A 15986-nucleotide genomic window follows, 5' to 3' on the forward strand; every position below is an offset into this window, starting at 1 on the left:
TTCGACTAAACAAACTGAAAGCTTAAGATTTTCCACTTTGGGTGCTAGCAGTACACAGTGCTACACTCTGTATTCCAGACTTCTTAAATTATAGAAAAAGGAATGTACACTTTTTGTGTTATTTCTGAGCAGGGCCGGGAGGCAACATCATCTACCATGTTAGGAACTTGTATGCATGGACTACTCTACTGCATATATTTCAAGTCGCCCCCCCCTTTTCTTTTTCAACCACGCATTAACTCAGGATCAATGTATGTTCCATTAGAATAAGATTTATTAACTAGGAGTTGCCAGAAAACCTTCCTGGTAACAAGGAAGTCCCCGTATTGTGAGTCTTAAGATTTTTCTGAAGAGAAAACCATACATATATAGCCTTTTTTCAGATGCTCAAAGAGGTCTAAAATCCTCTCCACCTCCAAAATAATAAGAAACATCTCAGCCGGGCGCAGTGGCTCACGCCTGTAATCCCAGCACTTTGGGAGGCCGAGGTGGGCAGATCACTTGAGGCCAGGAGTTCAAGACCAGCCTAGCCAACATGGTGAAACCACATCTCTACTAAAAATACAAAACTTAGCTGGGCATGCTGGTGCACCCCTGTAGTCCCAGCTACTCAGGAGGCTGAGGTAGGAGCATTGCTTGAACACGGGAGGCAGAGGTTGCAGTGAGCCGAGATCGTGCCACTGCACTCCAGCCTAGGTGACAGAGACTCCGTCTCATTAAAAAAATTAAAAAAAAAAAAAAATGCTGGGTGAGGTGGCTCATGCCTGTAATCCCAGCACTTTGGGAGGCCAAGGCGGGTGGATCACTTGAGGTCAGCAGTTCAGACCAGCCTGCCCAACATCGTGAAACCCCGTCTCTACTAAAAATACAAAAATTAGCTGGGTGTGGTGGTGTGCACCTGCAATCCCAGATACTTGGAGGCTGAGGCAGGAAAATTGCTGGAATCCGGGAGGTGGAGGTTGCAGTGAGCTGAGATTGCGCCACTGCACTCCAGCCTGGGCAACACAGTGAGACTCCATCTCAAAAACAAACAAACAAACAAACAAAAAACATGAATCATCTCACTGATCCTCTTATTTTACAAAACAGTAACATGCAGTATTGTTTAATTTAATTTGCCATCATTCAGTAGCTAACCCTATTCTCCAAAGTTCTGGTAGCTCTAACAAATTGTAACTTTATAAACAGAGACAGGCACTTTGGTTCTATTCTAATACTTTCACAATTAAACATACTGCATTTATAACATTTAAAAGATTTTAATTACTGTCAAATATATCTGGATTCCATCTTTTTTTTTTTTTCTTTGACAGAGTTTCACTCTTGTTGTCCAGGCTGGAGTGCAATGGGATGATCTCAGCTCACTGAAACCTCTGTATCCCAGGTTCAAGCGATTCTCCTGCCTCAGCCTCCCAAGTAGCTGGGATTACAGGCGCCTGCCACTACGCCCAGCTAATTTTTTTGTATTTTTAGTACAGACATGGTTTCACCATGTTGGCCAGGCTGGTCTTGAACTCCTGACCTCAGGTGATCCACCCACCTCGACCTCCCAAAGTGCTGGGATTACAGGCACGAGCCACTGTGCATGGTCTGGATTACATCTTAACCTACAATATTTCATGAAGTTAATGATTTTAAATAAAAGGAAATCAAGTAACATCTGAATTTCTAAGTCTAAATACATTAAGGTGATAGTGACTCTTGCAACTGTTTCAAAATTATTGGAAAATATGTCATTTTCTTGAAATGAACTTGGTATTAAAGGCAGCAAATATGTCTTTATAAGGAGTTTCTGAATCTGACTTGGTCGATGGTATTCGGCAAAGCTGGCGAAATCCAGGAGAACGCAGCAGCAAATTCTGTGAAAGGCCCACGAAGCTGGAGCATAGCCAGTAGAGAACAATTGACTATAAAGAGAAGACATAAATGTTAGCATTTGTAATTCTACAAGGACATCACAGTCCAGAGATAGGCAGGCAATAAAAAAGAAAATGACAATCTTTGTAAATAGAAGTATGCCAAGACTGAGCAAGACTTGCAGCAGCTACTACATTCCTGTGATGGATTTAATAGACAGGTAAAAAAGGTTACAGACAGACTAAAAAGCAAAAATAAAGGAAAAAGAGAAGTATTTAGGGTAGAAAGTAAAAAGAGATAAGCTCCTAGGCAGAGGCTCAGGAGAGATCTTATCTCCCTTCTTCGACAATGGAGCATACTTTTTCCCCACCAAAAGTCCTGTCCAGCTGCTTACATACTGAAGGTGGAATGCTGCAAGTGTGGCATTTATGATGGCAAACTTAGCCTCCCTAGACTTAATTTTCCCCATATAGTCATCTATCCTCCAAATGTTTCCCAATAGCCAGTTTCTCAGTGTAGTAAGGAATGCATTTTCTTTGCCTTCTTCTGAGACAAACAGCCTCAGCGTTATCTCCAAATTTCTTTTGTATTACCATCTTGAGCAGAGGACCCCAACATTTTTGACACTAGGGGCCAATTTTTCCACAGACAGGAGGAAGATTTTGGGATGAAACTGTTCCATTCCTCGTATCATGAGGAATGAGATTCTCATAAGGAGTGTACAACTTAGATCCCTCACCTGTGCAGTTCACAATAGGGTTCGTGCTCCTATGAGAATCCAATGCTGCTAATCTAACAGGAGGCAGAGCGCAGGTGGTAAGGCTCGCTTGCCCACCACTCACCGCCCGCTGTCAGCCGGCTCCTAATAGGCTATGGACCCGTACTGGTCTGTGGCCCCAGGTGACCATTTATTTAGGTCAATACGAAGTTCTACAACCTCTCGAAAGACTCCTATACTTACACCTGTTCCAAACTTTTCTTTAGCATCAGAAGGTAATCAGGCCCCAGCAACAAAATCATGCAGTTGTTAAGTCTAGGTCCTGGAGGCAAACTGCCTGAATTTGAATCCTATTTGCCATCTATTTGACTTTGAGTAAGTTATTTTCCTTCTGTTCCAGTTTCCTCATCTATAAAGTGGGGGCAGTAACTGCATCTACCTCAGAGGATTGCTGTGAGGAATAAATGAGATAATTCATGTAGAGTGGTATGCAAGTATGTGGTCCACATTCAGCACTTACATTTGTTATTTGTTCCAAAGTCAGTCTTTAGGGGCAGAAAGTAGCACATCCTCAAAGGTAGATTAGCACAGAAGTTAAGAGGAGGAGTCAAACTGCTTAGATGTGTGTTAAGACTCTTATCACTTACAGCTAAGTGACCTTGGATGAGTTACTTCTCTGTGCCTCAGTTTCCTCATCACCAAAGTGAAGATTATAATAGTACCTTTATCGTTGCACTGTTGGGACAATTATATGGGGTAAAATATGTAAACCATTTAAAACAGTGTTTAGCACAAAGTCAATCTTAAATAAATATTGGCTGTCATCATCATCTGATTTATCCACCAACAGAAAAAGAACCTGCGGCCAACTACAGCAAACTATAAGTTGCCAGCTAAGTATCAATCTCCCCTCTTCCTTAGTAACAAAACCCTAATTTTTATTTGAGTAGGCTGTCATCTTAAAAAAAAAAAGACTATATTTCCTTGCCTCTTCTGCAGTGAGGGGTGGCCATAAAACTAAGATGTTAACACAACTGTTTGGTGGAACATCTGGCAAGTCTCCTTAAAAGGGGCTGACTGCACTCGAGGCACCCTTTTCTATTCCTGCATGATAACAAGCTCTAACAGCCATGACCGTAGTGTAGCCTTGAAATCACAGGCTGTGGATAACAAAGCAGAAAGAGAGCAGCAGTCTGGGTCTCTCACCTTCATGGACTTGTCTCATCATCCCTAAGCTGCTTAATCAGATTTCCTATAATTGACAGGATAAATTTTGGGTATTTAAGGCATTGTGTTTTAGATCTCCTGTTACTCATTTTGAACTCAATCTCTCACTAAAACTTAACTGCTCGTATTTTATTTTATCTGGGGGGTTCTTCAGTATATAGCTGGTATGATTTCTCTGTGGAAATGTAGTGAATCTGTGCTGTTCTACTTTTACAGAGTATTTTACAACACTACTACTTTATGTAAAAAGTTCTCTAATAGGCACTCATTTCATTAATTCTCAGGCATTATGACATCTATTTTAGAGATGATCAAACTTATTCTGCATAAGATTAATGACAGTATTATGTTCAGTAACAGCCTAAAAAATAGATTTTGATACCAAAAACATACTGCTTTAGATTCCTATAAAAAATACTGTGGGCCAGGCGTGGTGGCTCACACCTGTAATCCCAGTACTTTGGGAGGCTGAGGAGGGTGGATCACCTGGGTCAAGAGTTCAAGACCAGCCTGGCCAACATGACGAAACCCCGCCTCTACTAAAAATACAAAAATTAGACAAGTGTGGTGGCATGTGCCTGTAATCCCAGGTACTAGGGAGGCTGAGGCAGGAGAACCACTTGAACCCGGGAGGAGGAGGTTGCAGTGAGCTGAGATTGCGCCACTGCACTCCAGCCTGGGCGACAGAGCAAGACTCCATCTCAAAAAAAAAAAAAAAATACTGTGAAGTAGTAGTTTTATATATGCTCAAAAAAAAAAAAAAATACTGTGAAGTAGTTTTATATATGCTATACCCTAACTATTAATAACAACTGAATTCGACTTTACGTGTTGGCTCTGAGTAAACATGGAGATATATACCTAACACAGCTTTTGCCTCCTTAGAAACTTCTAAAATTTGTGGGAAACATGCAAAAGACTGAACTAACTGCAAACATAACCATTTCTTTTTCTATTTCTATAAAGATTAATTAGGTATATACAAGGACAAGTTTACCTATTTCACAGAGTTGTTATGAGATTAAATAATACCATACACAAACCCAAATGGTCTTAGCATTTTGTTTTGTTTCTTTTTAAGTGCTAAATTCTTTGCTCCAGTCTACATAGGCAGAACTAATTCAATATACCAAGTAGTCAAATGGAAGAAATACAATATTCATGGTATTATGCAAAACACATTGCAAGATTAAAAAAAGGCAAGAAATAGAGACACATTAGTTACCACAGAAACACTGATTTGGTAAGGGATCAAGCAGTCAGAGGAAGTTCAACAGAAGAGGCAGGATCCCAGCCAGTCTAAGCTAAAGTCAGAGAGGATTTAGCACATGCTACACACAATGTTGGTGCTTACTCACTGAGGGTACTGTTGCAGCAATTGGTATCATCAATACCGACATTGCACGGACAAAGTATGTAATATACGTCTGAAAACGAGACATTCCAATTTTTTGTAGAACACAAATCTGAAGGGGTAGAACATAAACATGCATAATGATTATTAAAACGCATATTAAATCAGACAAGCTTTAAAATATAAACTGATTTTTCACTGGCCTCCATCTACACTTTAATAGAAGTTATATATATACACACAAAACACTGACTAACTTATATGGCTGATCATCTTTTTATTTTTTGAGACTGGGTCTTGCTATCAAACTGAGACCAGTTTGAGGCTGGTCTCAAACTCCTGGGCTCAAGTGATCCTCCCGCCTCCTCCTCCCAAGTAGCTGGGATAATAGGCATGCACCAACCACTGCACTCAGCTTGATCATCCATCTTTTAAAAATCTTAATAACTGGCCTAGGTAGAAGGATCACTCTAGTCCAGAAGTTTGAGGCTACAATGAGCTATAATCATGCCACTGCACTCCAGCCTGGGCAATAGAGCAAGATCCTGTCTCTTTAAAAAAACAAAAAAACACTTACTAATTATGTCAAATTCTTAAATGGAGGTTTTTTGACACTTTGTACCAAAAAACAAGGGCAATGATTTATATGGTAGCTACCGTCACAGGATTCTTCAAGCTCCACTTAACAATGATTTATATGGTAGCTACTGTCACAGGATTCTTCAAGCTCCACTTAAGAATTCTGCGTAAGGCTGGGGGCCTGTAATCCCAGAACTGCGAGGCCCAGGCAGGCCGATTGTTTGAGGTCAGGAGTTTGAGGCCAGCCTAGGCAACTAGGCAACATAGTGAAACCATCTCTACAGAAAATACAAAAATTAGCTGGGCATGGTGGCATGTCTGCAGTCCCAGCTATTCAGGAGGGAGACTGAGGTGGGAGGATCACTTGAGCCTGGAAGGCACAGGTTGCAGTGAGCTGAGATCACGCCACTGCACTCCAACCTGGGTGACAGAGTAAGACCGTCTCCAAAAAAAAGAAAAGGAGGGGGAAAAAAAAAAGACTTCTCCATAATTATGACTCTAGAGCCAAACTACGTAGTTTTACATTTTTATGCCTCACTTTCTCTGCATTAAAAAAGGATAATATTTAGCTCACAGGGTTATTCCAAGAAGTAAATGTGTTGATTTATGTAAATTGCTTATAACAATGCCTATGGCCAGGCACAGTGGCTCACATCTGTAATCCCAGCACTTTGGGAGGCTGAGGCAGGCGGATCACTTGAGGTCAGGAGTTCCAGACCAGCCTGGCCAACATGGTAAAACCCAGTCTCTACTAAAAATTAGCTGGGTGTGTTGGCGGGCGCCTGTAATCCCAGCTACTCGGGAGGCTGAGGCAAGAGAATCGCCTGAACCTGGGAGGTGGAGGTTGCAGTGAGTGGCGATCACACCACTGCACTCCAGCCTAGGAAACAGAGTGAGATTCTGTCTCAAGAAAAAACAAATAAACAAACAAACAAAAAACACGATGCCTTGCACATAGTGTATGTTGAGTAAGAATAAGCTTTTAATAAGCTTTTATTTTTCTTTTAGAGGTGAGGTCTTTCTCTCTGTCGCCCAGGCTAGAGTACAGTGGTGGAATCACAACTCACTGCAGCCTCCATCTCTTGGGCTCAAACAATCCTCCTGACTCAGCTTCCGAGTAGCTGGAACTAGAGGCACATGCCACCATGTCCCGCTATGAAAACACCTTTATTAGTCTTTAGATGACATAGAGGAAAAGACTAAGGGATTGACATTGATTACTGTAACCTCGTGCTTAGCACTTCCTTCTTTCTACCAAATATTTACTGAATACCAACCACAGGGGACTGTGCTAGTGCTCTTAGGGAAACATATTTGGACTACAGGTAGAGTCTTTCCTCAAGAAACTTTCACTTAAGACCTTATATTCTATCATCTTCATTTTCCTCATCTGAAACAATAAGGGGTATATTAGATTTCACAAACAGGGATCAGAGGTCACGAGGTCTGAGAGATCTCTACTGAGGTAAATCATTTTTAAGATTTCTTCCAGTTCAGTCTGTTTTACTCAGAGTCTGAGAACAATTTATGAAATTATATGCACGCTTTCCCTAAACTGCTGAGTAAAGCAGCCTGTGATAAGGGTTAAGACATGACTGAGAGGGCTGGGCACAGTGGCTCATGCCTGTAATCCCAGCACTTTGGGAGGCCAAGGCGGGTGGATCACCTGAGGTCAGGAGTTCGAGACGAGCCTGGCAAACATGGTGAAACCCTGTCTCTACTAAAAATACAAAAATTAGCCGGGTGTGGTGGTGTGCACCTATAATCCCAGCTACTCAGGAGGCAGAGGTTGCAGTGAGCCAAGACTGCGCCATTACGCTCCAGCCTGGACAACAAGAGCGAAACTCCATCTCAAAAAAAAAAAAAAAGAAAAAAAAAGACGTGACTGAGAGGTCACATTTTCTATGTGTATGTTTTTCCCATTTCATCTTATAAAGACATTCAATGACTTTTCTAAGGTCATAAAGCAAGAAAATAGCAGTCAGGGCCTGACTTGTGTTCCCCGCCTACAAATTCACATATTAAACACACACACGGAACATCACTCTATTGTAAGAATACAACCAGATTGACTGGGCATCTTTATTACTGTTTTTTGCCAAAAGCAAATCACAAAATTCTATGTATCAGAATCATATAATTTTGAAGCTTAAAGAGACTTGGAAGTGTACTAGTGCTTTTACTTTAATTTCGAGAGTTCTGAGGCCCAGAGAGGTTAGCCTGACGTGGAACCAGGAACCAAGGGATCTCACTTCTAACTCAGAGCTATCTTCATCAACTCAAACAAAAACAGATTTGAAGTCAGAACAGCAGCAACAAAAATCCCAAATTTCATTTAAAACTACTGACCTCCACTATTAACAAATTGATGACGCCAAGAGAGACAGGCAGAATCCAAGTGGAGTCCGGTGCAGTGAGGTCAGAAAACCACAGAATCCCACCAGCAGCTAACTGTTCCTCAACAGAAAAACCTGCTAAAATAGTTTTATAAATAAAACAATAGAAGTCCTACAAACAGCAGAGAAAAATATATAAGACATAAATAAGTAGTCTGACAATTCCAATAAGGTGTCCCTCACAGGAAAGATCTGCACTGGATTTATTCCAGTTTTTCACTCACAATATATATATTTTTTCTCAACACAAAATGTTCTCAACACAACCAATCTGTTTACACTTAAGACTTTAAATGCTATACCCTTATAAGGAAGATAGTAAACATATCCTAATTATGAAAAGTATGCTTTGTCTTTTTTTTGGTTTTTTTTTTTTAGTACAAAGACAATGTTAGAGAACTTCTTTGGGAGAAGACATACAATAATTACCTTCTGAATGTGCTGCCCCTGTGCTTAAATTCCGGAGAGCAAAAGACATGAAGATCCACATTGGAAGCTGAATCCAAACCAACACAGTGGCTTTGAAAGGGTGGCAGTTATCTCGCACATATAGCTCTGAAATTAGCCTCCTCATATTCTTTAGATAAGTGAGCCTAGATTGAGGTTAGTGGAAAAAAAGGGGAAAGAGAAAATTTCATCTAAGAAATGTGCTTTATTTCCATAGCACAAATAGCGCCTGCTGTAGTTATTAGCTAAAGGATTTGTATAAGGGTTTCAGCTGTCACAGCCATGTTAAGGAGTTGCCTAAACAACAGGCAAATAAAGCCTTTTATCAAAACTTCTACAGTATGGTACACAAGTTACATAACAATCTGAAATTGTCAGATTACAGGCTTTGTCTCTGGTGGTCTTTGGCTGATTAGGCTTTAAAAGTAAATTTCACTACTGACATGGTATAACTACAATTAATATTGGAAATATGGAAGCTAAAAGCAAACTTTAATCAAATCTCTCCACTCCCGCCAAACTTAATCACTTCATCCCCGAATATACCTTTTGGAGCAATGTGGTTTTACACTGTGTATGTTCTTGGCCTGTCAAAATAGTCTCCATTTTTCAATCAACTATCTCACAAAGATATTTTTAATCTGTTTCTCTGTTAACCATATTAGTTACTACTGTTTTTTTCCTGAAATTTTACTTTTTAGAATACAGTCGTCCTTCAGGTCCAAGAGAATAGGAGTTAAAAAACAAAAACTAAAGTATTCTTAGTTTAGGGGACAGTGTTCTATTTTATTCATCTTTAAATCTCCTGTATCATACATTTTGTACAGAGGAGGCATTCAATAGTTTTTCTGAATTTAGTCAAATTATAGTGTATAATAAGACAGTACACAAAGACATTCTAGGTCCTCCATAATTTCATATTTGCCTATTCTTCCAATTTTATCTCGTTACTCCTCTAGACACCTGCATATTCTGGTCTGAATGACTTTAGTTCATCCAACAAATCAGACTTCTGCATAGGCATGCCTTTGGAAGTACTGTATTAGATCATCTGTGTGGAAAGCCCACTTCCCTGGCTGTCCATCTGACACACTGTCTTTCACCCTTCAAGACTCAATACCATTGAAAATGCAGGAAGCTGGCCAACACTGTGGCTTGCACTTGTAATCCCAGCTACTTGGGAGGCCAAAGTGGGAGGATTGCTGGAGGCCAGGAGTTTGAGATCAGCCTGAGCAACACAGGGAGACTCTGTCTTGTTCAAAAAAAAAAAAAGAAAAGAAAATGCCAGAAGCCCTCAGATGTTTCCTCCTAGAAAGAAACATCTGTAAGGCTGTATCTGGACAACCATCCTGCGAGTACTGCTTAAGCAAGGTGCCACAAGTCTTATCTAGGCTGCATTGATAACCCAGGCAAGCAGCTATTAATCTGGTTCTTTTGGCCTATGGCTGAAGCTTTCGATTTCTTTGATCAGTAAAATTTCAAACCTATAGGTCAACTTTTAATTTTTACCAAATAAAGACATTAAGCTATCACCATGATTTTTTAAAATGTCAGGTCTTTTTAACACTAAATATAGGACACAATCTCGTATTAAAGATAGTTGGGAAATGTACACCTATATAAAAATATATGGTTAATAATATACACATAACACAGATGATACCACAAAGCCCTTTTTCCATTGCTGTAAAAAGGAGAATAATTTTTCACAGTCTAATAAGGATTAGAGTTTGGGAAACGGATTGAGGAGTTGATTGAAGCAGGAGGGCTTGTAAGTTCCCAGTGAATGAATGCAGACATCCTTGGGCGCAATCAAGCACCCTTAGATTGGGACTTTCCAAGAACCCAGGCAGACAACTGCACAGAATAACCACAAAGGATAGACAGCATCTTAGCTATCGAAGTGTTTCTACTGTGGCACTTATGTTTTCTACCTCCTCTTTCCTGTAGGCTATTACCTGCTGTATCTTTTCCAAAAGGTCAAGATTGTAAATAACCTGTGTCATTTGTTGACCAACATCACAAAAGAATGGCAAAGTACCTTCATCCTGTGAACCCTGCCCTGACTTCCCTTGATGATCTAGCTCCTTGTACATCATCTTTATATAATAGTTAGTTCACTGACATCATTATTTGATTACAGGTCTGTCTTTTTCAAGAGGCTGGAATCCCTAAGGAATAGGAACATACTCTTATCTTTGTCTATTTATTTCTTTGCTTTCAGTCCAGCATATGAAACTATCATGCCATATTAATAACTTATGAAAATATAAGAGTAGGCCGGGCGCGGTGGCTCACGCCTGTAATCCCAGCACTTTGGGAGGCCGAGGAGGGTGGATCACCTGAAGTCAGGAGTTCCAGACCAGCCTGACCAACACGGAGAAACCCCATCTCTACTAAAAATACAAAATTAGCCAGGTGTGGTGGCGCATACCTGTTAATCCCAGCTACTCGGGAGGCTGAGGGAGGAGAATCGCTTGAACCTGGGAGGCAGAGGTTGTGATGAGCCGAGATCACACCATTGCACTCCAGCCTGGGCACCAAGAACAAAACTCCGTCTCAAAAAAAACAAAAACAAAAAACAAAAAACAAAAAAAACCAAAAAATATATATATAATATATATAAAGTAAAAGAAATACTTTACTGCCAAAACTACAGAATACTCAAACTTATAATTAACATCACAATTTATGTGTGTGTGTTTATGTGTGTGTATGGTCTTACATGGATATAATTAGCTTACCTGGCATCTCTTTTGGACCACCCCAACTGATTTGCACGAACTGCAACTTCTTGGTTAAGATGCCTGGCAATAGTTTTTATTTCTGGCTGCAAATTTTCCACCTAGCTAAAAAATAGGTTTTGTTATGAGCACATAAAGGATCTTTATTCATAATGACTCATAGTCTTTCACATTATTCCCTCAAGTCATTTAAAAATGTAGTTTACTGATCATGTCAAGAAATCTTAAGTCTAAACACAAGATGTTAATTTTCTTAAAATGTCCTCAGTTACAACCAAATTCACAATGCATACTTATCCATGTGATCCTGTGCAAGTAACTTAACCTTTAAAATCATGTTCCCTCACATATAAAATATATAACAGCACCTACTTCACAGGGTTAGAAGTATTAGATAAGAACTGCACCCTGGGCTTTACTGTTCCATCTCTAGATTTCCTAGTAACGTAAGCGGAGAAAACAGCAGTTTGTTAAGAACCTTTACACTGTGATAGCCACAAATAAAAAATAAAAATAGCATTTATTCCTGCCCTGTGCTCATTCTTCCTGTAAAGTGGCTCACTGCCATAATGTTGCTGCTGATTCCGTTCCTGTTTTGTTTCCGGTTTTTTTCCCCCCATGCTCACAACCTGAAAACAAGAAAGCCACTGTTTTTGAAATATCCCATTTGAATAATCAAGCACTTTAACCCGTATTATCTGACTTGCTCTGATAACGTTGTGAAGTAGGCAAGGAAGGTACTGCTATCCTGATTCCTCAGAAAAAAGGATTCAGCATTAAAAGTTCAAGTAACTGCGACCAACCAGATACAGTCTTAGTCGGGTCTGGAGAGGAATCAAGTTCGCAAACTGTTAGTCTAGTAGTTTTTTCCTAATAAGAAAGACCAGCTGGAATACTTTGGGACGAAAGACACTGCAGACATACTGGCTATTAAAACTTTTAAGACATAAATTTTATAGGTTTCGCCAACACAATTTCTTCTGCGACTGATTTCTTTGTCTCCGTTCCCCGAGAGTAAGTATAGTAACCACTTGTGCTTGGAGCACAAATCCAGTAAGACAAACGAAATGACAGGTACATGTGTCACAAAGTATCTTATTTAACACACCTAATGCTAGTTAAATTTTTTTTAACGCTAAAATGGTCACAATGAAATGGTCACGATGACTAAACACTAAGCACTGCAGCAGGCAATATCGTGGGATCGAAAACCCTGAGTGAAAGTCGGCCTTCCTCCGCCGCAGGGGTTGCAGCGCAGGGTACGCGCACGGCTCGGCGCCCCTCACCTTGGCCAGGATGTAGTGCTGGTAGGCTGCCAAAGGCAGCGTGACAGCACCCCGTAAGGCCACGGTGGAGAGCAGAATGCTGCCCCACCAGGGCAGGCCCGTGGCGGCGTGCACGCCGAGCAGTACTTCCTCCGCAACCCGCACCGGCGAAGACGCGGCCAGGGCCTCGTACCAGCCGTTCGCATGTACTGCAGAGACTGGTGTCACTGCCCACACTGGGAGAGTGGGGCGCTTGGCGCCGCTCGTAGGAACAGGCGCAAGCGGCGGGTCCCTAGCCCAAAGCTGCAGGGCAGGGAGCGGCCGCAGCCACCGACCGCCGAGCCGGCACAGCATTTCTGCACCACGGCGGAGCCCAGGTCCCGGGCCTCACAATCCAGCGGACACACACCGGCCAGCCAAGGCTGATACGCGCACGCGCCAGCAACAGCGGGCATAAAGCGCATGCGCGCCTGCCTGCAGCCGCGATTGACCTTCCCGGTCAAGCCGGTGACGTCTGCGTCGCAGTGGATGTGACGCAAGAGATAGGAAAGTCCCGCCTTTCCCACGCGGCACTGGGCAGGCCTACTGCGCACACGCGAAACTTTCCCGAGGCTGGGATGTAGTTACTCCGAGGCCGAACCAAAACTGCAGAGACATGGGTGGAGCCTGCTGCCCTCCGCCGGGCTGGGTGTTCTTTAGGGAGCTTTCGCCTTGTAAAGTTCATCTTCACCGTGTAACTTACCATTCTTTTTCACTAAAGCTAATAGTCATTTGTAGTGGAATTATCCTTGCTCGGTGTTTTTTGTGACCAGAAGCTGATCCCCAACCTCTTTACGTGCACCTGATTGCTTCCGTTAGCGATTACGATAGATTATAATACTCAAGAGTCACACGTTGCTGAAGTGCCTGCTTGTAGAGAGACGCATGTTTCTTGCTGACCCTGAGTGTTAAGCACGAGGGATAGTTCAGTCTCTTGTAGATTTGATTGGCCCATCTGTTCCAGTTAGTATTTTGACCACCACCTGCAAACTGAATTTCTTCGATGTTTTGTGTTCCATGATAAATAGCAACAAAAATCTTATAGTAAAAGTGTCATCTCTTTATTTAAGGGAAACTGTTACTGGCAGTTCACTGGCAGTACGGTGAATTCCTTACTTGAGTTTACTTGTATCCTATATAAGCTTTAAAGAGCCTGAACAGCAGCACTGGCTGTCTTCTGGTTAAAAGGAATACGTTGAATCTACATGGACTGTATAGTTTTAACTGTTGTGTTCCTGGAAACAACAAAATGGAATGTTGTGGAGGAGTTTCCTCACTGAAGGGTCACCCCTAGACTACAGACCAAAATATGTTGTGAGGAGTAAACCTTGATTTTTATTTATTTATTTATTTATTTATTTAGGAAAAGAAGCCTCCAACAATGTTGGGTAATGTCAAACGGCAGCTATCGTTTGCCTTTCACTGTGCACCTAACCAAGGGTACCCTATGATAACTTTCTCAGGATTCTGGAATTCATCTGCTTTCCAAACTGACTGATAAATCTATACATGAATTTTTAAATGTGTTTAAACACACAGCACAACACATGCTATATATAAACTTTTTCTAAAAGAAAAACCTACCAATCTATTTCTTTATCCATTTATTAAGCTAACAAAAAAGCCATCAGTTGCTACTGACTACTGTTCAGCTGTTCATAATCTGAACCGAATTTTAAAGTTATTCTTGCTAGACACAGTGGATCACGCCTGTAATCCCAGCACTTTGGGAGGCCAAGATGGGAGGATACCTTAAGGGCAGAAGTTAGAGATCAACCTTGGCAACATGGCAAGACCTCATCTCTACAACAAATACAAAAATCATCCAGATGTGGTGGCTTGCACCTGTGGTCTCAGCTACCAGGAGGCTAAGGTGGGAGAATTGCTTGAGCCCCCTGGAGTCCAAGGCTGCAGCGAACAATGATCGAGCCAGTGCACTCCAGCCTGGGTAACAGAACAAGATTCCCATCTCTTAAAAAAAAAAAAAGCAAGAAAAGAAAAAAAAAGCTGTAAGCTGTTCTTCAATTCCTAAGATTTAATTTTGTGGAGTTATATCGGGGTCAGAAATGAGATTTTAGTGTTGGAACACATTTTTTGCTATACATTGTGTTCATATATTACATTCTTATTTTAAAAAGTATTTCCTTAAGTTTGAATATTGATCTAAATAAAATTTATGAATATTTAGTTTCTAATTTCATATATGTGTATAAACACATTTCTTTATATAACAGGGATGACTAGAACTTGCTATCTACTTGGTAGAGGATGTTGGGGGAAGTAGTTGTCAATTTTAAAGCCCAATGCAAAAGAAAGTGTTACTACTAATGTATAGGTACTGTTTATACAACATTGTGATTATTTTGTATCTTTTGTTTCAGAGTACAGTACAAAATGATCTACAACTATTGAGTGAACCAACTGAAATCATTTGTAAATCCTCTTTGTAAATGAACTTGTGCAATGTATTAAAACATTTTTAAAAGTTCAACATTTATAATTAGCTTATTCCAGTCTTTGATATTAGTGTTATGTCAGTTAATTTCTCAACTTTAAATTCCTTAAGAAGAGACTACGTATTACATTTTCTTTCTGCAGTCTCTGTAATTCTTAACCATCATGGTGCCAAACACAGGAATGGAGCTTGCTATGGACCGAATGTTTTTGTCCTCCCCAGATTCTTTTTTGAAACTCCAAGGTGATGGTATTTGGAGGTAGGGCCTTTGGGAGGTAATTGGTCGTAAGGGTAGAGCTCTCAAATTGGATAAGTGCCCTCATAAGAAGAAATAAGGCTGGGCATGGTGGTTTACGCCTGTAAATCCCTGTGCTTTGGGAAGCTGAGTGGGGAGGATCGCATGGACCTAGGAGTTTGAGGTTGTAGTGAGCTATAATCATGCCACTGCACTCCAGCCTGGGTGACAGAGCGAGATCCTGTCTCTTAGAAAAAAAAAGGAAAAGACAAAAGCAAGATGACCTTTTTCTGCCTTACATGAAGAAACTGAAAAGGAAACAGCCATCTGCAAACCCGAGAAAAGGCCCTCAACAGAAACCATAAAGGCTGGCATGTTGACGTTAGACATTGTAGCTCTCAGAACTGTGAGAAACACATTCTGTTAATCTCCTCAGTCAACAGTATTTTTGTTGTAGTAGCCTGAATTAAGTGCTGAAAATTTGAATATGGGGTATAATTATCATGTAATCATTTAGTCTTCTCATTTCCCAAATATGCCTTCTGAAATGTTTGTGAAACTAAATGACTGTAGCTTACTAGGGTATATATAAAACAACAACAAAACACCTTTAAGAAATAAACTGTTTCCATGAGCAATTAGTGATCCCTTAGAATCAGATTAAGATTTA

At 40.8% G+C, this 15986-nt stretch overlaps 1 protein-coding gene across 2 annotated transcripts; it reads right to left on the reverse strand.

Moving 5' to 3' along the window:
- Window positions 1-252: 252 nt before the first annotated feature.
- On the reverse strand, window positions 253-13362 carry LOC129035604 (cytochrome c oxidase assembly protein COX18, mitochondrial). 2 transcript variants are annotated; one of them, XM_054486150.2, is made up of 6 exons: window positions 12609-13362; window positions 11323-11423; window positions 8561-8724; window positions 8085-8206; window positions 5161-5268; window positions 253-1907 (listed from the first exon to the last, which is right to left on the reverse strand). In XM_054486150.2, the coding sequence occupies exons 1-6, from the start codon at window positions 12939-12941 to the stop codon at window positions 1734-1736; spliced, it is 1002 nt and encodes a 333-aa protein (XP_054342125.1). In that variant the 5' UTR covers window positions 12942-13362; the 3' UTR covers window positions 253-1733. The 2 variants fall into 2 exon arrangements, with proteins under 2 accessions (XP_054342125.1, XP_054342124.1); XM_054486149.2 differs by having other exon boundaries at window positions 8085-8209.
- Between the last annotated feature and the right edge of the window lie 2624 nt (window positions 13363-15986).

Source organism: Pongo pygmaeus, chromosome 3 (assembly GCF_028885625.2).
Source record: "Pongo pygmaeus isolate AG05252 chromosome 3, NHGRI_mPonPyg2-v2.0_pri, whole genome shotgun sequence".
Taxonomy (NCBI): Eukaryota; Metazoa; Chordata; class Mammalia; order Primates; family Hominidae; genus Pongo; species Pongo pygmaeus.